Source organism: Enoplosus armatus, chromosome 10, assembly GCF_043641665.1.
Source record: "Enoplosus armatus isolate fEnoArm2 chromosome 10, fEnoArm2.hap1, whole genome shotgun sequence".
Classification (NCBI taxonomy): domain Eukaryota; kingdom Metazoa; phylum Chordata; class Actinopteri; order Centrarchiformes; family Enoplosidae; genus Enoplosus; species Enoplosus armatus.
In genome coordinates, this window is record NC_092189.1 from 18,877,407 (window position 1) to 18,899,089 (window position 21,683).

Genomic DNA, 21,683 nt, shown 5'->3' on the forward strand with positions numbered 1-21,683 from the left:
TGTAATCAATATGCACAATAAAACAACTCAGTGCCTAATTTACTGCATCCTTTTGTATCTGTTTCTCTAACTATGAGTTTGACTGTGTCTTTCTATATTTCACTATGGCTCTTAACCACATTTTAGACACGCATGCATAATCGGGATTAATCTGCAAAAATGTGCAGGTCAGCGTTCAGTCGTCAGCCTTATTCATACATTGAAGCTTTTGTGGGCGATTTACTACACATGCAAACATGTTTCTCCAAAAAGCACTTTAACCCAACATCTCTGAGATTCTGACTCTTTCCTTCTAAGTAATGGTTGCTCTGGAGAAAACATGGAACAAAGAAAGACACCGTGAGTGTTTTTTGATCGAGGATATTGTAATATACTTAACAATTTCAGAAAGGTTATTTAATTGGAAACAAAAACCAGCTTTCAGGCCAAAAGATCTATGCTGTATTTGTTGAGGCCTACTGGCTTTTCAGTTATCGCAAATACTTTTGGGTTGAATCCTGGCAGCCCTGTGGGCAGAAGCAACACAAGGCTAGTTTGAATAGTTATATAATATAACTCTAGTAACCCGACCCAACCGCATGGCAAGAGTCAGAATTCAAGAATCTTTTCTAATGAATTTTGAAGCATGTAGGGGCATAACTTAACATGTGCCAACTAGGCTTGACGCGGTAGTCTGTATTAACGGTGTTCGGGCATACACCGGTTACATTACTTGGCCACTGCCACTACTGTCGTTTCATAGAAATAAAGTAATTTAGTTCATTTTCACGTATCGGCGCCCACGTTCATCACTCATCACGTGGGAGAATTTCCTCACCGTGGCATCCCTCGTGCCAACTCTGAATCTGAGCCAACCTGCCTCTTTGTCTGTCTGGCTGTCAACCTATTTACCTACAGTAAGTCTTCAGTTTACTTAAACAAAGGAGAGGTCGAGCACACACACAGAGATTTTCAAGCTCCAAAATGTTTTTACTGATGCAACATTTTGACTGACGAGGTGCTCATCATGCAAACATCCACGTGAACAGCAAACTACATACATGTATACGTGTATCTATCTGTACCATTACATGCGACCTCATTAGTGCTGTGTCACCTTCCAATAATCGGTTGGGGGGGGTGTAAACAGCATGTATGGTAACAGCAGACAGAGAGTGTGTAAGTAAGCCGGGTAAAAACTTTAATAATTCATACTCTAAAATGTATATTTTATTCGCATGAATTATTTTGATCCCTCAAATTATTCATTTCAACTTGGATTACTTTTACCCCAAAAACACATTCAAGGGTAAAATATTAGTAAATAACAAGTCATAACACAACGTTGTGTTCAACAGACTAAACTTTAAGCATAACCACATAACATCCAATGCAGCATCACAACTGCAATAATATATATTTTAATATATATAATAAAGTCAAAATGAGGGAATAAATACAGTGATTTGTAGACATCATTGAAATACAGTTTCTATCCCGCCATTAACAATCTACAAAGCACACTACAGCAATTTCTAGCATAATGTTAATTATTTCAGGGAAATAAATCAGTAATATTTAGGCACGATTAGTATAAATTTAGTCATTTAGTAATAGAAAATGAAATAGTCTGAGGTCAGGAGTTTGTGCAAGGATATCAAACAACTCATTAGTGCTGAATACATTTTTAATTTGAGGGTAAAAATTATCCAAAGTTGTACTTTTGATACCCTCCAGACTTTGGAGGATATAGTGGGTCAGCATTTGCTTGCTTACAGTTTTGAAATCATGGTCCTGTGTCTCACAGGCAGATATGAGCAAATCAAGTGAGGCTGGGAGGCGTGGACGCAGACGGATGAAAGGAAAAATGAAAGGAGAGGCAGCGTTATGGAGACTGAAAGAGCATCAGAAAGAGGATGGCAGAGAAAGATTAGAGGAGAGAAAGCAGCGGAGAGAAAGAAAGTTATGGGGAAAAAAAGGAGTAAGTGAGGTGAAGAGAGACAGCAGGAGAAAAGAAATAGGAGGCAGTAAAGCCAGTGTTTGCCCTTGAATAAGTAGCAGCAGTTCGCTGCCCTAGCCTAGTTTAGCTGCTCCTCCCAGGCTAGCCCTGTCAGTAATAAATTAATAAGCACATGTCTTTGGGGGGACATGGGCTTTTTCAGGCTTGTTATCTCTCTCTCTCTCTAGCAGCAGAATCTTCCCTTTATTTATTTTGAAGATGTAGTCCAACAAAAACAATGATCCTTGTGCTGATATTATACTGTGTAAAAAAAGGGAGTGAACAGGCTTAAATAAATCTATCAAACTATTATTTCATCCTGAATTTTCTTAGACTGGATTTTCTTTGAAGCCTGAGGATCTGATGAATATGCCTGCCCGAGGGGATGAACAGAGCTATGGCTTGTTCCATATACTCAGGCCAATCCAGACTACCATATAGTTATGGTTGTATATAGTTGTTATAGAGCTGAAATAAAGAGTCGATTTGCAGAAAAAATGTCAGTCTCTGTTTCCAGGTTCTCAAAGGTGAAGATTTGCTGCTTTTCTTTAGTTTTTATGATAGTAAATTAAATATGTTCGGGTTTTGGAAAGTCTGTGAAATTTCAGTGTTTTCATTTATTAATAAAATAATCTGCAGATTCGATGATAATGAAAATAATCATTAGTTGTAGTCCTAACTTGTTGCATATCAGTCTCTCTCTCTCTCTGTATTCATCTAAATATAGATGCCAGGGCACTCTAATTAGCAACATCCCACTTCCTATACGTAATGTACAGTTTCACCCCAGTACAACCAAAGCCTTCGGCAGCTAGCGGTTAATTGCCACTGTGCACTTCCACTGCCAGGGTTAAGTGCCCTGCTTAATAGCGTTTTCTGAAGGAAGAGGGAGTTTCTCTGAACTGGTGATTTTCCAGTCTTAAGCCTTCTTCACTACACTCCAGGTTATCATAGTCTCCAACCTTTCATTTCACTCTCCACTGCATTTCATAGAATGGCTGACATGCCGTACAAGTGCTCTTTAGGGGAAACAGTAAAATAAGACCCATTCTTTGCAGGTCCGAGGGGCTGTGACACTGCAAAAAGCTTCATCAACTACAGTGGAAACAAGTGCAGCTCTGTGTTGGCAACTGTGGGAGTGGAGCATTTTGTTCGGGTCATTTGCATGAAGTTTGCTTGCTTGCCATCTGGATGAACAGCCATACATGTTCTTCTGTTTTTATGCGTTTATCTGCTTGTTGACTTACTTTTTTCTGAATACCCAAAGAAAAGCTTTACATCACACCTACTCCTTACACAAACAATTGTTTTGCATGTGGGTTTCACAATTTGCCAAAGAGCTCATGTTTTATCTTTAAACCCATACCCTTGTGTGAATAACACTTCATTAGCAATGTTTATGTGCAACACAGTAAAACGTCTAATATAAAGAGGTTTTTAAGCCTTATGTACATTCAGTGCAGCTCCTTTATCAGGAGAGTTCCTCTAGAATAAGAGACTTTTCTTTATAGGACTTCTATAAACTTCTGTTGGCCCCTCAGAGGTCACTTTAACTAAAATAATTGTGTCCCTGGCGCTGGTACTTATTAATGCTCACTGGCTTAAGTAATAAACCTGAGTTTTCGGGTCAAAGGATGGTTTCTCCACCCATAAAGAAATGTGGAGTTTGTGGGTTTCAAATAATGAATATAAATAAGAGCTTCATTTAATAAAGTTTCGTTCCACCCTGTTGCAAAGGAGCTCGGTTACCATCATTTTTAACACTCGGGCTGGGATCACACTGAATGTGTTGAATCCATTATCTATGCATAAATTAAGGGTGGGGGTATGAATAAAATCCTCAGCATCATTTAAACCCTCCATGTCATTTTTAGATTACAACATTGATATCTATTGCGATAAAGTATATATTCTGGAATATTAATGGGGAAATGGTTAATGGATTGAAAGTCTGTTTTGTCTAATTCAGCAAATTGGCAGAGGGTTCCCTTCTCTGTCTCTTCCTGAGGTTTCTTCCACTTTTTCAATGTTAACATGTTTTTTAGGGAGATTTTTCCTCATCTGAATCAAGGGTCTAAGGACAGAGGGTGTTGTAAGTCCCCTCAGGCATAATTGTAATTTGTGATATAAAAATAAAACTGATTAATACCTATCAAAGCAAAGTACCTCATCACATGACAGTTAAATCTTTTTTTTTATTTCTCCGTAGGCATTAAATGTGCACAAAGTGTTTCACTGTGATCCACAACACAGAACTACAATTAACAGCCACATCAGTCCATCGTGGATCAAGTGTGATCCAAACCTCAGCAGAGCTTGCCGGAATCACTGGGCGCAGCCTAGTCTGAGACAATGACATTGAGCTTTATTGATTTAGTATTGATCTATATCACCTCTCTCTCTTGCTCCGTCTCATGCTGATGGAAATTTCCAGACCACTGCACACTAAAATAGCAGCCAGTATGCTTCTGCCTTTGCTGCATTAAAAAAAGATCCCTCTCCATCTGTTGTCTTTATATTGTACATGGCTGACAGCTCTATGAAAGCAGTGACGGAGCAATGAGGAAGTGAGACTACAGTGAATCAATGAGGAAATCCCAAGGCTGTTGTTAAATATCATCAAATAAACAGTCTTTGCTCTATTATACGAGGACTGAATGAGACTCAATTAACACAGAACAAATAGCTCGTGCAGGATAGTACAAGTCTTGTCATTTCCATCTGTGTGTGAGTGTGTGTGCCTGTGTGTAAACAATAGATCAAAACACCGGCTGTGAGAGTACGCTGACAAATGAGCAGACAGAAGAGCAAACAGTGACCAAGCAAACCGACAGTGTCATTCGAAGGATTTTCTCACACAGCATACAGGAAGTGAAAAGTTCTTTCTGTAATGTTTTCTTTTGCTCTTTTCAATATTTTTGTTGAGAATTTTTATAATAACGTTTGATAGAAATGTATCTGATTGTGAGTAAATGGGCACTTGTTATTAAATATATAGTGACCAACGTGCAAAGACATATTCAGTACTTCTGATCACAAGTAAAATATCCTAAAACAGAAAACCACAGGCTTAATCTAACACAAAGGGACACCAACCAGTGTAGAAAATGGTGCCAAAGGTTATAGATATAGGCTATGACAGTTTGTTGCCCTGTATTTCCAGTCATGTGAGTTTTATCACTGTGCAATCTCTCGTGGGTTGACACATTCAGCAGATGCTGTGCAGTTAGAGCACTGCCCTTAAACCTACTGACAACATGTTCTCACCCCCAGATTACTTCAGCCCAACCAGCCGCCCGGCACAGAGTTTCTCCATCTGCCTTCTTGGATGCTCAAGCTGTGGCCTTCTGCTTCTCAGGTCTTTGTTTTGGTACGGTGTAGTACAAAAAATGTCCAATTATACAGCAACGTACAGGCATAATACAGATTAAGCTCTTCTGGCTGATACCTACAGTAAAATTAAGCGCTTGTCTCACCAAATCCACTTCCATTACCTACTGACATCCTTCTGGCAAAAACCAGCCCCAAGAACCCCACTTATCTGCTAATACACTACAGATTAGGAACTTATTCAAACAACTAGATGTAAATATCTATTTTGGAGGGAGTAATGGATGGAATTTCTATCAATCTATATGTAAGTTTATATTGTGATATAGAACAGTATCTGGACATTCAATTCAAGAACAATTTATAGATAGAATAAACAGATGGCAATGTCTGTTTTGGGTAATCCAGTGAATTAAATTCCTGACAAACTGATGCCAAATCCTGTAAATCCAATATTGCCAAAAAGCAATAACCTAATACAACTAGAGAAAATAAAGGAATAGCTTCCTTGACAGAACGGGTATAGCAACACCTTAACCGGCTGACAAATCTCTAAAAATCTCTCTGCCCATATATACCACGGCAAGAAATAATAAAATAAATCACTTCCGTGATTAATCAATGATCACAATAGCTGCCGATTAACTTTCTGTTGATCAACTAATGGACTGATAGTTTCAGCCCTACTCTCATGACAAATTCCTGAATACATAAAATTGAGTATGAGAAATCCAGTCTCGACACTGTAGTAAGTGTTTTGGTTTCAAAAGTTGGTACATCCAGGTAACAAATTCATGCTTATGACCTATTGCAAGGAAAAGATTTGATTCACGAGGGAAAAAATGAAATGAATGAAAATGATTAAAGTGTCAACAAGTCACATGAATTATTTTCTACATTTCTGTCGCATGGGAAATATTACATCAATACAACATCTTCAAGTCTCTATTTTACTTTGTTTAAATGAACATGCATCTGAATGATGGATTGCAGTATTTCTTTAGTATAGTTATAGTCAAGATCTGAAAGTAAAATGCTCTTGTGGGCCTTTTCTCTGATATTCAGAGGGAAAGGTAACAACACATGAATAAAAGATGTTTTTCCCTGTAGAAGCTTTTGTTATTTCAGCTGCCTAATGGACTATCTCCATTTACACAATCTTTGGGCCAGGTCAGTGCCACACTGCGGGAAACTGCCTTTGGCCCATTTTGGCTTAATGTACACCAGAAGATAATGCTCCAAGGCTTCTTCTTAGATGTTTCCATATCTATTTTCCTTTGTAGTCTGCATCATTGCATTTCTATCAGACTGCACTCCTTTAAATGAGTAATGAATGAATATCAGCTTATTCTTTCATTTGTTCTGTCTTATTCAGCAAAAGAGCAATTGTTAAATGCTTAATTATAAAAGCTTATTATATTATAACCAATAAAAAGTGATGTTATGAAACATATTTCCATACAGGTGTGAACACAAGCAGACGGATTAAATCTGGTGAATTTCTGGCAGTGTGGGTCCAGCTTTAGAGAGATTTGGACCACATTCGGTTTAGCTTGGCCCCTGTCCACAAAGTCTAAAACAACCGCTCACTGACCTGGCAACAACAATCCCACACTGCAGGCAGCTGTGTGGTTATGACACTGCTGTGACTGCTGTGTGTGCGCGTGTTTTCCTTCCATATAAAAACTATGGGTCATCTTACGTACACAGTCTTATCTCACACGGCAGGAGGTTGGAAGGTTTTGACACTGTTGGTATGTGCATACGTGAGATCCTGCACATTAAAGGCTACAGGTTCAGCTGAGGTACACTTATGACAATGAATGCTAATCATGACAATGCCAAGCGTCTCACTTAGCTAAAACGAATGCAGTGTAATACAACAGCCCTGCAGTACATCCTACCTTTATGAACTTTGTCTGTTGTACAGTATTACATTGAGAGGTATTTATAATGTCTAGCCTAACCTCACTGATATATGGAGAGGACTAAATATTAAAAAATACTACAAAATAACAAAATACAATTCAACAGCAACACAAGTTCTAAAATGACCATGAAGTTGAATCCTCTCTAAACAAAAACTGAACATTATAACCTTCATGGAGGTCGGATTTATGGCAGAACTGTTAGACAGCATTAGTTTAACTAGGTGGACGTAATTAACTGGCAACTTGAGCGTATTACACCATCAATCCAAAGTGTATTACAGCAGCTGACTCACCATTTTCCAACATCAGCATCACTGCGAAGTTGACCTTTACTCCGGTTTGTCTATAGTCGTATCTGCTGTCTCTTACACAATAACCGGACTGTTTTGCTAACAGGTTAAACTTTACTGAGCTATAGGACAGATTTTGCATAAGTCCCTCAGATAAGACCATAGACCATGTATATTCTGCAAAGTAGCTGACGCTTAAATTCAACATGTTTGTGTTATTGCTGAGATACTGAAGTCAGGAACCTAAAAACACATGAATACAGAATACAGTGAATAAGACCAACCGTTCTTCACAAGGAATGCAAAGTATATGTACTGGTAACTGCAGTATTAATATACAGTTATTTACAGTACATAAATAGCTTCCTTCATATCAGTTTTATAATACTGGCTTTGTTTTCCTTATATTTCTTTCTACCTTTTCATACAAAATGTTATATTATTTCTGAATTCCATTTCATGTTTCAATCAGTTTGTACTTCAGCAATGCAATATAAATAAAGATATTGTTATAAAAAAAAGTGCAATCATCATCATTAGGTTTGCTGATACTGACAATGTTGTATGACTGCAATTAACAATTATTGTTAATGTGCCGATTATTGTCCCAATTAAAGGATTATGTCAAGAAAATAGGGAAAACCTACCTGTAATGATTTCCTTAAGCCCAAGTTATTAATTTAGTATCACACACTGGTTTATTTATAACCCATATTACATATGTACTGTATGTGTGAACATGCACAATAATGTAAGCTATAGTGCACCATATGGAGAGCCCAATCCGCACTAATTCAGGGCAATGGCCGGATACGATTATGCAATGTGCAAAGGATTTCAGAGAGCCCAGAAATGAAAGTCAGCCGTCCACATCCTTAAATCCAGACGTTGCTGAATCTGTTATTACGCATGAAAATACATCCAGGATCCGGGATCAGCACAGGCAAAATCGATTAATGGCAAGCACTGTGCCACAAAACACCAGAACATTCCAGCACAGACAGATTAATCTAACCGAGCTGGATCGTCTGTGTTAACGGTGAAGCTTTCCAGAAACAGGCAGAGCAGAAAACGAAACTACCGGCTACAGTTCAGAAGAACAAGAACTCCAGACACCCGAAACACAGGATGTACGTGTTTCTATAAACGGTTGAGTACAATAACCGTCAAAACCAGGTGATTCTCAATTACCCACTACATCTCACATTATTGACACACAACTACTGACTATCGTTATAAACAACTACGGTGTCACATGTCTGTAAAACAAGCGGCATTGTTCAGTTTTGCTCGTGGCATCCCAAAACCCTCAAATATTTAATTATTTATGACAGTTTTTCTTTTTCTGTCTCCGAGTTAGCTTGCTGTGCCTGCGGAGGAGCCACAGATGTGATGGAACTGCCTCCGCTGCTAGCCGTTAGCCGTTAGCTCCCAATGAACACAAATGAAGCCATAAACGGTTTAACACCCACTGTGCACCTCAGTGTTAGCCTCTAAATGAAGATACAACTGCGGCCGATACATTCATAAACTACCTGTAAGCCACAATTAATAAAACAGATAATACAAAGCGACAGACACAGTTAGCTTAGCTGGCTAGCATTAGCTTCTAAGATGCTGTGTGAACCAGAAGAAGCGCTGTTAGCAAAGCAAGCTAATAAGTCGCTACGGGGTACCTTACCAGGTCAAAACAAACAGGAACGCGGAGCAAGATGCATTAATTTCTTGTTTGGTTTCTGTAGCCGACGTCTGGAGAGACGGCAACTTCGATGAGATCAAAGCAGACGGCGTAGAAATATCGTCGGGAACATTGCAGACACTCGAAAATAATGTGGTTCCTGTTTTTTGCTCGGACTGGCTCGGATGCCCGTTTGCAGGTCGTTGCTTAGCGAGTCTCTCTCACACACACACATACGCACACCCTCGAGGGACGAACCTGCCAAATACTGACCCCGCCTCTCTCACTCTGAACACAGCGGGAGACAGCTGCCAAATACTGACCCCGCCTTGAAGGCAGCAGGCACGCAGAGACTGCAAACTTAAAACATACAAAGATAATTGTCAGCTCTTTGATTTTTTGTCTCTTTTTTATGACAGTTTAACCTAGTTTATTTGATCATTGCTTACCACCTCAGTTTTGGTACCCATTCATTACTCCTTTTTAATTTAGTCTTAATTGATTATATATAGGTAGTAGGAATATTTACAAGCCACTGTTTGATATTACTGTCCATTTCCAATACATGCCATCATTCTGAATAACCTAAGGTTACACTCTTGGTATTTATGGGTTTTTTTTCCCCATTTTTTAATATTTTGTATTGTAAATCTTTCTATTTTATATTCATGATTCTTGACTTTTAGAGTGCTTGTTTTTAATTTTTTTCCTTTCTCTGACGATGTTTATTGTTATGCACGAAAACCTACTTGGGAATAAACCTGATTCTGATTCTAAATCAAGCTTCCTAAGGTCCAATAACCTGCTTTTTTGGAGTTTCCACTCGCATCTCACTGTCTTCATCTGCAGATATAGTTTGCTCTACAGGTTAATGTATCAATAGTATCCTGAAAAGTGACATTTCTTCACAGTAAGTACTTTTACCTTTGAATGTTAAGTACATCAACTAGTAATTGCAGTTCTACACATTATTTGTATAAAGGATCGGGGGTGATTTTCCACCTCTGCCTATATTATATTAGTATATCTTTATACCTGATGAGATCTATCAAGTCTACATGTAGACACAAGCATCAGAGGCCCCGGGAGGACCATTTTGTGTAGATTAAATTTATTAGATACATTAAAGTTTATGTCAATCTTAAACACACTTTGTCAGGCATAAACATTTATTTTTCATATATATTTATTAATATTATTTGTGAAACCACTGTCCTGTGTGTACCAGTCTATAACTTCAAATGCAATTTACTCTAAATAAGGATATTGTTATAATATTTATAATTATCATCACTGGGTTTCTTGATATTGTCAACTTTTTGCCTTTACCTCAATATGCATGTGTGAATTAGTGTCCTTCTGTGTATACGAGTATGCAAAACCATTTCATATATGTCAAAACTCCAATCACTGAAGTATTTATCCCTGTATTGTTAACTGTTAACATCCATTATATTACCGTCTCCTGCACCTGCCTGATAAAAAACAGTTGGTATATACTGCCACCTGGTGGACTGCTTGTCTCACAGCATTTTAATTTGAAAGAGCTCTTATCTTTGTTCTCCTTCCCTATCTGCGACAGCATTGTTTCTCCTCTGTTTCAATTACAATAGTTAATTCATCGAATCAAATGCAAACACGAGCTGCTCTACAGACACTTTATTGCTGTTTTTATTGTTTTACACTCACTGGAATGTTTAACTGTGTTGGTGGGCCGGTCCAAACACTCACCCTCCAAATATCTGTTACCAAACCAAGATTTAAATAGCAAAAACAACTATAATGCAGTAATACAATATACATGACACTATAAAGTCTTAAGGTGAATTCATTCTCACTAACATATAGGCTATACTGCTCCATTTACAAAATGCTTCTTTATATATATTTATATATAAGATATAAAACAAGAGTAATGCACATTCTTCAAAAGGTAAAGAAAATGTGTTGTTTTTGTATATAGGCAGATATGTTTGTGTGTGAATTCTGTTTGGTGGCAACAAAACAACACCCAACAGTCATTGTTACAAAGTGTATCCACAGCATACAAAGTAATAACACGTTTGACAGTATCCTTCAGGAGAGATAAGATCGTAAAAGAGCAGAGTATCACCGCCCACATAGGACTGTAGGAGACAGTGAAATGATCATCAGCAGTAGAAATGAAATGCCTGCCATATACTTCAATAGATGCTGTAATGTAATTAATGAGTGTTGTTTTGTATGTGCACAGTAAGTATGATTCAGAGCTGGAGTTTTCAGCCAAATTGTTCCATTTTAATGCTAAACAAAAGTAGAATTTTGAAATCTCAAGCACTGCTCCGATGCTTATTCTCATAAGAACACAACACAGTCCGTAGCCCATTTTATAAAGATAAGTTTGATAATATTCTGTATTTTTCTTACTGCCAACATATCCCATGAAAAAAAACAAAACCAACACTGAATCATTCCAACTAAGTATTCTCTGTGTATCCAAGGCCTGAAATATCTCATTCCTCTGCACTGTGGAGCTCCATTGTTGTCAAAATTACTATTAGTTTTTATCTTCAGTTCTTATCTTCAGTAGGAATGAACAGGCTTGAGTGCCACAGACAGGTTGACAGACGGAGTAACGCAATGTTGATTTGGATATTTTCATGGGATATTGATCCATATTGACGAAAAACTAGAATATCATGAGCCTTATCTTTTAATGACTTTATCATACGTAGCTTAATTAAGTGGTTATATAGGCTCTTATATATGAGATATTGCTACATTACACATTTATTTCAAGAGGTGGAATTAAAAAATCTTTCAACCAGTGAAAAAATATAACAGATGGTCCGTTGTTGATGTAAACTTTTCTTTCTTAGTGTGTTATCATTTTTATGAACTCCAATCCACAGACTGTACTGTATGTAGCAATGGCACAAATGAACTATTTGTATACTTTAATATCTATTGAAACTACCCCCTGCCAGTTAATTAGGTAATATTTTACAAAATGGGTGCTGCAAAGTAGTGTGTTTGACACATAGGACTAGCATGGACATGGTAAAAACACACAGTGGTAGATCTCCTCTATCTGACTGAACAACAGCAACTTCTGTATTATATGTAACCGCACACTGACTCTCCTCTACAAATACAGAGAATCAGATTAGTTGTGAACCTTTATCGCAGTTAAATGTTGTACTAATGTCCTACCTGTCATACTGAATACAGAGTAGTGAAAATCTTAACAATTGAAACACCCACACTGTATTTTTCAAAGGAAGGTTTCCCTGTTTCTTCAGAATTACACATTCTTACACATTCTTCACGTTGAAAGAAGCCTAAAAGCAAAAGAGAAGTCCCTTTAAGTAATCACTGAACAAACCTACAACTGTTTGATCACAGATGGTGGTGTCTCGTCCACTATTTGACAAGTATAACTACAGTTGTAAAGACTGGAGCGGTGAGTGACTGTAACTAGATTGATGGCCGACTAAAACGAGCCCACCAGCTTTTATATATACGAACTAAAGATATCTCTTAATGTGCTTGACAGATCTCAGGCAGAAGAGGGAGAAGTACAGTTTGATTGTAGATTACATCTTGCACTTCGCAAAAACAGTCCTGGTGGTATTGTTGTTGTCTCTTTTTTTTTTTGTCTCACTTGATCCACGTGTGCTGGGTAGCCGAGGTTTTAGGCTTCATACACCCTGAAGAAGAAACAAAAATAACAGTTAGTTTCTCTGTGATTTTGTACAATTCTCTTTTAAAGATTCTTTCACATGTTAGAGCCTCCTCCACCAGCTGTTTTCATTTAGTCTCTGGACGAATAGAGATCAAAGGTTTCTTGTATTTAATTTGCTGGCCTTGTGGATGTAAGTGGAAGGACAGGTTTAATCACCCTGTAAGCCACAGAGTCCCTGTGGAAATGTCCTACTCAGCAAAATACTGAATCTCAGCCCTCTCCACAGGGCTTTTGTCTGTGGCTGACCTCTGACCTCTGACCTCTGACCTCCACGTGGTGGAGGGAAGGGGAGAGGAGAAATTTAAAAAAAAAGAAAATCAATAAAGCTTCACAGGGAAGCCACTGGACATGGACTACAACTCAGTGATAACAGAGGTTTCTGTATAGCAGGAAATAGTATGTAAGAATGCATATAGGAAGCGAGCATCAATTATGAGCCTTTTAGTGTTGTGTCTTACTAAATGTGTCTATTTACAAACTCATCATTAAACCTGCAGTAACTAATGTTTGGCCATATGGGGGCAGCAGAAGCAATCTGTGAACACAACATTGGTATGGTTTTATGTTGATATGGTGAACGTATTAGCAAACAGTTGCCTTTTTATGCATCCAGTTGACATGGAGCAACATTAGCATTCATTTAGAGGCGTGTTTCTGGCCATCTGATGAATGTAAGACCAATTTTAACTCTCGTTTCAGCTCCGGTTTCTCTCTGAGAGAAACATCTGGCTCTTTAGCTGCTAAATGCTCCACTATGTTCACCAGCAGCTAAAAACTATACGCTATAACACTATAAAGCTCTTTAGAGCTGAGGGGACCTGCACAGTCGGGTGATAATTGTTTGGGGGTTTGACACCTTTTACATTACACAAAGTCATTTGATCTATTGTAAATACTGACTATGGCATGATGAGGTTAAATTGCATACTGAGTAGAGCAAACTAGAACAGCCACAACAATATTTATGAGAATATTGGTGCAACAATGCCACCCTTTTGGCCTAATTTTATGACAAAGTTTAAAATATTTAAATATAGAAGTGTGCAACATACGACAGGTCCATGGTCAGAATTGAACGGGGACGTTGCCGCTATACAGCATGCGTCTTAATCACTCAGCCACAAAGACAATCAACAAAATAAAATGACAAATGTAAATTAAAATGCCAGAATTAAAATTCGAGTAAAACAAATCCATTGTCTGATTTTGACAAGGCTTTATAAAATTCATTACCTGTGCTTGTCCTTCCAGATGCGGAACCACTTGACCAGATTCTTGGTGCTCTGAAGTTTGGGATGAAGACAATACTCCTGCCCTTTGAACCGAGCCACGTTCTCCATCGTCACACTGAGCGGACAGGCAAAGAGGAAGAAAAGAGAGAGAGGAAAAAAACATAGATATTAGGAAGTAAAAGAATCTACTGTTATTAACAAAACATAAGAATAACAATTCATTCACTATCTTTTGCACTCCCTTGTCAGTTAAATCAAAGTTTGTAAGGTAATAGTTCCTTTTGCTTCATGTTATCTGTCTTCTAAGCGAGTTTTACAGCTTCAAACATAACATCATAATACACACTGATTTTCTCCACATAACAGGATAGCCGGCCTAAATGTCAAATATTCACTCACAACATGGCGCCAGAATCTGCGGGCTACTGTAGAATGACTTAGAGAAGAAAATGTAGAGATTCAACAATAAATATTTGACATTTAGACGGCCCAGTGCAATAACATGGCTCCAAAATGGTTTAATTAGGCTGCACAGTATGTTTGGAGGAATAGACAACTGTGTTATCTTCAATAGTTTGAGAGAAGGTTCAGTTCAACTACAGGAGCCAACTTGCAGTATGTTTTGTTTTTATGAACTTCAATGGAGATGAAAGTAAAAATACTGATTTGGGAGTATTTCAAATCGTCTGAAAGCCAATCTGAGTCATTTGAATGGAGACTGGTCAAGTTCTAGCTGCTATTCTACACTGTCCTCAATAACATTTCCGCAGTTAAATGCCCTCTCAATTCAAAACAGCAGCTTGCACAGAGCGGCCAGTTACTTGGCAATGGGGTAATATTATGGAGCTGCCACTAAAAAATGTGACATCTGAGCTCATTGAATCAGTTGGTCTGTCTGTAACCCTCTGCTTAAGGCAACGGTAGAGACAGTCTGCCCGCATGTGGCATATTCAGGCCGAACAAGAGAAATGTGGGAACAAACACCCACCATGCCATGGGGCCTCTCCATCCAGTGACACACTCAAAGGCTCACCAAACCATGAATGTTAAATGAGTTGACTAGAAGAGAAAAGACTTGATTCTCAATAAAAATGCTGCATTCAGTCGTTATAAAGATTAGATTAAATAGTTTTGCATCTATTTTCCTGCCCATTCAGTTGTCACCTTGTTTGGCTATTGAGGTTTGTTTGGGCAGCTGTACATGCTTTGTTATGGAAGAGCTGAGCTTTGAGTGTGTGTGTGTGTGTTTGATAGCGAGAACATGAAAGTGTCTTTATATGCGTGAATGCCAGCGGACTCATATCTGCAAAGGCTGTAATAAACACAGCCTGAATGTTTATTCATGGCTGCTCAGCAGAGGTGAAATTTAACCTAATTATTGTGTTAATTTGAGCTTTAGTTCCTCCTCATTATAATTCACCTGGGCAGCTGAAGTGTAGCCACTGGCTCTAACGGCTAATATGGTTAACAAAATGTTTCATAAACACAGGGGGAGGAAGGACAGAGCTAAAAGAAGAATGTAAGAGCAAAGCAGAGAAAAAGAAAGGAAGTGAAGTGCACTAGAATGAGAGGTAGCAAGAAAAAACAGAAAAAGACACAAAGGACACAGAGTGATGGGAATAAGAAGAGGGTGAAAAATGAATAAGATAAAGTGGAAAAAAAGACTGAATTGAAGAAGAAATAGAGAGAAAGAAAACAAATAAGGAGAAAACAGGGACATTTCGGGGCTCCTAGCTTGTGTGTTGGGTTAGGAGTGGTCGCTATGAATGCCAAACTGAGCGCCGTAAGCCAAACGGCCACAACAAAGGCCAGAGGGGGACTCTCGCGCTCATTTCTTTCCTGCTCTCTTTCTTTCGGGTGGCTTTCCGGAGCCCGCTGAGGCTCATTTTTCACTGGGCACCAGTGGCTGGTGCCCCCATCTCATGCTAATAGAGCAGCCTTAAATAAAATGCTGTGTGGCGGACAACACACACTCACACAGAAACAGACCTGTGAGTTGACGTAGACCAGTTCTAGTACTTTGAGTGTTTTTTGCATTTATACTTGATTTCCTAAACTCCACTGCATGGTCTTTGAAAACACAGAATATTTATTTTCCTATATTCCTATATATTTATATAATTTTAGACACATACACAGATTAACACACACTGTACACACATTATCATGCACTGTCACTATTTTGTAAACCTTTACTTACTTTTATAATACAGCCCATTATAGGGTATCAACTTTAAAAACAATAGTAGGGCTGCAACTAATGATTTGTTTTCATTATTATTATGACTAATCGATTATTCATTTCACAATAAAATGTCAATAAAATAGTGGAAAATGCCCATTACAAGTTCCTAAAGCACAACAATCCACAATCCAAAGATATTTAATTTAAAATGCTATAAAATGGAGAAAAGTTAGAGCAGCTCGAATCAGCAGATTGTAAATTTTTAAACGATAAATCTGTTAATGTAATTGTTGCGGATTCATTTTCTATCCACTGACTAATTGAGTAACAAAAGTTTCAGCACTGACAATATTGAAACATATGGGATCCATGTACTCTGATTAATCCCATTTCAATTTGGAAAAGTGCAATTTATGTGGTGCTATTGTCACTATATACTACATATCGGTACTGGGAGGAATCTGAATCCAATCCAATCATATAATATATTCATCACTATCATATGTTCATGTAGAATTTGAGTAAAAACAGTTTTGTTTATTGTAGAGTAAATATTTTAGTTTTAACCCTAAAATGTAATGATTTACATTGAATGGACACAATGTGACTGTGTAACCAGATTTATGCCATCTGTCACATCCACATCATCAGTTTCTCAGTGCGGTTAAATTGTGTTGCCTGTGTGATATATTAATTTGCCAGCAGGTGGCAGCAGAGTTTGCGCCTTGGACACGAAACTGACTCCAGGGAGGCTGACATAACATCCCCATCTGTTGTCCCTTCATGTAGCTTTGACGTGAAACTTCAAATGAATTCCACACAGAAATCGCAGCTCAGATTTCCAGCTACGTATAAGACTTCATCCCCAAGAGTTCCAAGATCATAGTAAAAATAAATATACTACATACTGCTTATATAACGTAGGTTTATTCATTTAAAGTTGTCTGTCTATCTGAGCGCCACAGACTGAGTGTGTTTTGACTCTTTTAGAAAGAAAGGCCTAGTTATCGTCAGAGAGGTTCATGCTGCACTCCACGATGGCTCAAGCTGAACATAATAGCCGTCTGTCTGCTCGAGCTGTGATTTTATGGGTCAAAGGTCAGATGGCAGAGAGACAGAGTAGGTGGACGGGTCAAACAATCTGTCTATAACTCACAAATCAAGCTAAAACACACTGCAGTTTGTGATGTAACAACACATTGTTTTGTATGAAATAATGTATTTTGTATTTTTTGTATGAAATAATGTAATAAATATGTTATATACATTACAACCTAAGATATTGTATGTTATCATCAAATGACTGGAAATTAAGCTTAACCCTTTATTAGACTCTCATGTAGAAAGTATTTGAAAGTTCTGGAAAGTGTTTTTTCGTCTCCCCACCTTTCCAACTAATTAATCTAAAAATGTCCTCGCTCGTGACTGCGGGTGTAATTAAATCATCCATTTATTATCATGCTGTAAATCCTCCAAAGTGCTTTAAGCACAGACGACAGGATGTTTTGATAATGCTCGTACAGCTGCCAATTATTTTTATGGTATTTTGGAGGACAGTCATGGCACAGTTACAGTTGTATATCTGTGTGTCAAGCACGTACAAATACTGTGATATTATGACTTGTAGTGCAGGCCAGCACAGGGAGAAAGAAGCAGGAGAAAAAGGGACGAGGAGAGACAGAGATGGGCAGAAAAAGGTCAAGGGATGAAAGAAAAGAAGCATACATAGAATGAGAAGGGTAAAGACAACGAGGAAGAGGAAGAAGAGGTGGAAGGCCAGCAAGGAAAGAATGAAGAAAAAGAGAGAAAGAGAATAAAAGTCTCACTCACAATATCATCTTCTCTTGGCAGTACGGGTGTTTGGGTTTGATCTCCAGCTTCTGTACATCCTTGTATCTGATTTTCGGTCCTTTTCTGGTGCACCTGCACTTGTAGGCTGTCGAGAAGTCAAAATCGCACGAGTCATCAAACACAAACACGATGAACTTGTAATGCTGGGAATTTCAAGAATAATGGAAACTGATCATGTGGAAACTGAATTGTGTGACAGATTATTGAAATGAGTCTCAGAATTACTTCCAGCGATGAAACTGACACAAAAGTGACGGAAAAGTTAATTCTTTGTGATTTGACAGCAAATTGGCTCTAAATAAATCCCCGGTTTATCTTTAATACACACTGACAAGTTAGGATTACCAGTGGCAATATTTAAGTCTGGTACCTCACTGTTGAAATATCACTTCACAAACACTGTTTCTTTCAGTCAACTCATTAATACATGTACTTATACAAACAGAACAGTCGATGTTTTAATTAAAGATGAAGAAGTCAGACATAAAAATGTTACGTTTTTTTCCATTTACACAGTTATTACCCTGCAAACATCAAATATTAGTAAAATGGAAACTTTTGAGTTAAGAAAAATGTTCCTTCACATCAGCAAAAAGAGCAAATTCAGCACATTGTATTAAATGCAGCTCAGATGACTTATGATTTCACACTGGACGGATTCAAGTTAGGCAGAGAGACCCTCTGGCTTCAACAGAAAACCACGAATGCAGTGCTGTAATTGGGACTACATGCAGTCATACTTCTTAAGTATCTTTTCAGTCCAGCATCTTCTTGATCTCTCTTTGTTGTGACTTTATGCTGCTGAATAAAGGCAGAGGAAATGAGTTTTGCCGGGTTGTATATTTGTGATGGGAGGTGATGACCTGGATAGTCCAAGGTTTCCTTCATCCATCACCTGCTATCTGTCCTCACCGCCGGCCACTAAATCTGTCACCAGCCCCACACATATGCCAGCGCTCTGCACAAACACACTGGACAACAGAGGCCAATAAAACCAGGGAGACACTGAGGTTAACATATTCATATATACTGTGTTCTGGGGGTTTCGATGGGGTAAATGGCTTCAACATTTCAGTCTATGTGAATAGATGTTGTCTCCTTCCTAAAGACATGTACCTGCATGTATATCCTGCCAACAATAACAAACAAGTTGATGGTTCCCCCTCTTTTTGCCCCAAACTATGATGCTATGCAGGTACATTTAAGCAATATGTGCTTTCCAAAGAGCTGACAAAGACTCATAATGCCCCTGGTAAAAACATAGACATATAGTTTTTCCTAAAAAGTTTTCGTTTGCAGATATAAGTCTTCCACCGAGTGTATTTAGACTACATTTTGGATTTACAGATTGTTTTGGCTGCATTAAATCTATTATTCACAAAGACAATGACATTTCATTCCATCAATGTTCTCCACTCCTCAACCCCCCCCCTCCACATGGCCCCATGAATATTGGCTTTAAATCATTTCAGCTACATATGGTGAGCTTCACTTGTCTTGCCAAACACACAGAGTGGTGATCATGGTGTAAAAAAGGCTTGTGAATGCCAACTTAAGGATCAGACTTTCACACCATAATCATATTCATCATTACACTCTAGTTTTGAAAAGGTCTCAATGTTTGTTAAAGTGCTTAGATTGAGAGTAACATGCATGCAGCAGGTGGCATATTGGTGATGTATAAACATGCAGGGAAACACACCACTGAGACACTTTAACTAAGTTGTTGTTTTCACAATCTGTGCTGGAGATTCAGGGATTTTTGGCTTCAACTTTACTCACATTTCAAACAAACTCTGGACAGGAGGACTGATTTTGCATTTAATTTCCCTATCCGTCCCTTCATACACACACACATAACAAAGCAAATGAGGTGTCCACCTATTGTTTGTTACTCAGTTACATCACCACAGCTTCACTGCAAAACATCCCCTTCTCAAAAATTACCAACTTAAACCTAAAACTGAACGAATAAAAAAGGAAAAAATAAGTTTACCTTCTGCACTCAGGAAGTATAAGGCCACCACTAACAAAAGTAGCACCGCTGTGCACCGATGCATGTCTTCACAAGTGGAAAAAGATGTTTTTTTTAAAACAAGCTCCTCAAAATCCGAGCTCTCCAAACGGTCTCTGAGTAAACTCACAAACACAAAAACAAAAGTCTGTCGAAGTGCAAATAATATCCACTTGCAGTGACTGTTGGATGGCAGGACTGAAGCAGCGCTGAGGGTTTTCTGCCTTTTGGAGTCCCTTTGGAGCGCAGATTGTGCAACTTCGTCTGTGCGTCCTGAGCGCTTGGATGAACCTCCAAGCACTCGTTTAGGTCTCTCTCCCTTTCTCTCTCTCGCTTGCTGCGGAGAGGCAGGCAGCAGCTCTTTTAAAAAGCAGCCCGCTGTCCCAACCTCATTAATATGCACGGCCAGGCAGCGAATCAAACACTTGTGGTCTGCGAGGGAGAAGTGGAGAACATGGAAAAGGGAGGGAGGGAGCGGAAAAAAAACAAAAAAAATCACTCATATAACGAGGGTGGAGTGGCGTCTGATTTGATAGACGGAGCTGGCTAGTTTATGTTGGGCTCCCGCTGTCCTGATTATGACTGACAGGAAACTTCAGTTGCGCTCAGTGTTCAGTGTAGCACGTTTGAACGTTACAACAGATATTTCTATGAGGTTCTGTGGTGACTTTTGTGCGTCCAGTAATGTGGGTCAACACTTACTTGGCAGAGTCTTATATGTCTAAGCACTTCGCAATAATAGGGTTATATTGGGTTGCCATGGCTACGGAAGAAATCGTTTCTGATTAGCTCATGACCTCAAACATATGGTAGCTACGAAACAATCTAAGCTCAAAGATTCTGCTCCATTCGCTGAATGAAGACTCAGTTGAAAGCCCCATAGAGCTAGTAAGGGGACCTTTAGCTTATCTTTTTTTTTTTTTTAATTAAATTTAGTTCCCAAGGGTAAAGAATTAACGTAGGTGCTCAAACCGCAAACATAGTTCCGGTCAACAAGGGTTCGAAATCAGTGCGCAGGTATCCATAGCAACAGCACTTGTTTCTGTTGCTGCTTGCTAACTCTAATTGGAAATCGACCTAGCCAGGCTAAACAGACTAAAAAAACTTTAAAAAAAGAAGATACAGGTAAACAATGGTCCTTTTGCTACTGGCTAGAGGACTAGAGGACTATTACTACACTACAGTGTCCTGATATATGAAAACAATGAATAAGACAGAGGCAAAGAACGCCACAATACGAAGCAGAGTGTTATTTCCTCTGCTTTTAAGATGATTTATTTGGACATTTTGCCGTCATTGGTTGGGGACAGCTGAGAGAGACAGGAAAGGTGGGTGAGAGAGAGGGGATGACATGCAGCAAAGGGCCCGGGCCGCTGTACTCGCTGTACCAGGTGAGCTACTGGGGCGCCCAGTTTTATGTATAGTTTTAAGACAACAGCGAATGGTCCTTGGAAATTACTGAAACTGAAA

General features: G+C 38.6%; 2 protein-coding genes across 2 annotated transcripts in view; both read right to left on the reverse strand.

Annotated features, from left to right (window-relative positions):
• Positions 1 to 9,384, reverse strand: part of fam13b (family with sequence similarity 13 member B) — a 72,500-nt gene extending 63,116 nt beyond the window's left edge. Inside the window, exon 1 of the mRNA XM_070912907.1 lies at positions 9,211 to 9,384. The gene's annotated coding sequence lies outside the window, so the exon portion shown is untranslated. The remainder of the gene's footprint in view (positions 1 to 9,210) is intronic.
• Positions 9,385 to 10,851: 1,467 nt separating this feature from the next.
• cxcl14 (chemokine (C-X-C motif) ligand 14) lies at positions 10,852 to 20,537 on the reverse strand. Its single transcript, XM_070913113.1, has 4 exons — positions 20,196 to 20,537; positions 18,179 to 18,284; positions 14,165 to 14,278; positions 10,852 to 12,896 (listed from the first exon to the last, which is right to left on the reverse strand). The coding sequence occupies exons 1-4, from the start codon at positions 20,257 to 20,259 to the stop codon at positions 12,881 to 12,883; spliced, it is 300 nt and encodes a 99-aa protein (XP_070769214.1). The 5' UTR covers positions 20,260 to 20,537; the 3' UTR covers positions 10,852 to 12,880.
• Positions 20,538 to 21,683: the final 1,146 nt, after the last annotated feature.

Coding starts and splice junctions, on each gene's coding strand:
- cxcl14 (XM_070913113.1), bottom strand. CDS start 20,259: ATGCATCGGTGCACAGCGGTGCTACTTTTGTTAGTGGTGGCCTTATAC. Junction 18,285..20,195: donor ATACTTCCTGAGTGCAGAAG/GTAAACTTATTT, acceptor ACTTCTCGACAG/CCTACAAGTGCAGGTGCACC. Junction 14,279..18,178: donor TGCCAAGAGAAGATGATATT/GTGAGTGAGACT, acceptor CTGTCCGCTCAG/TGTGACGATGGAGAACGTGG.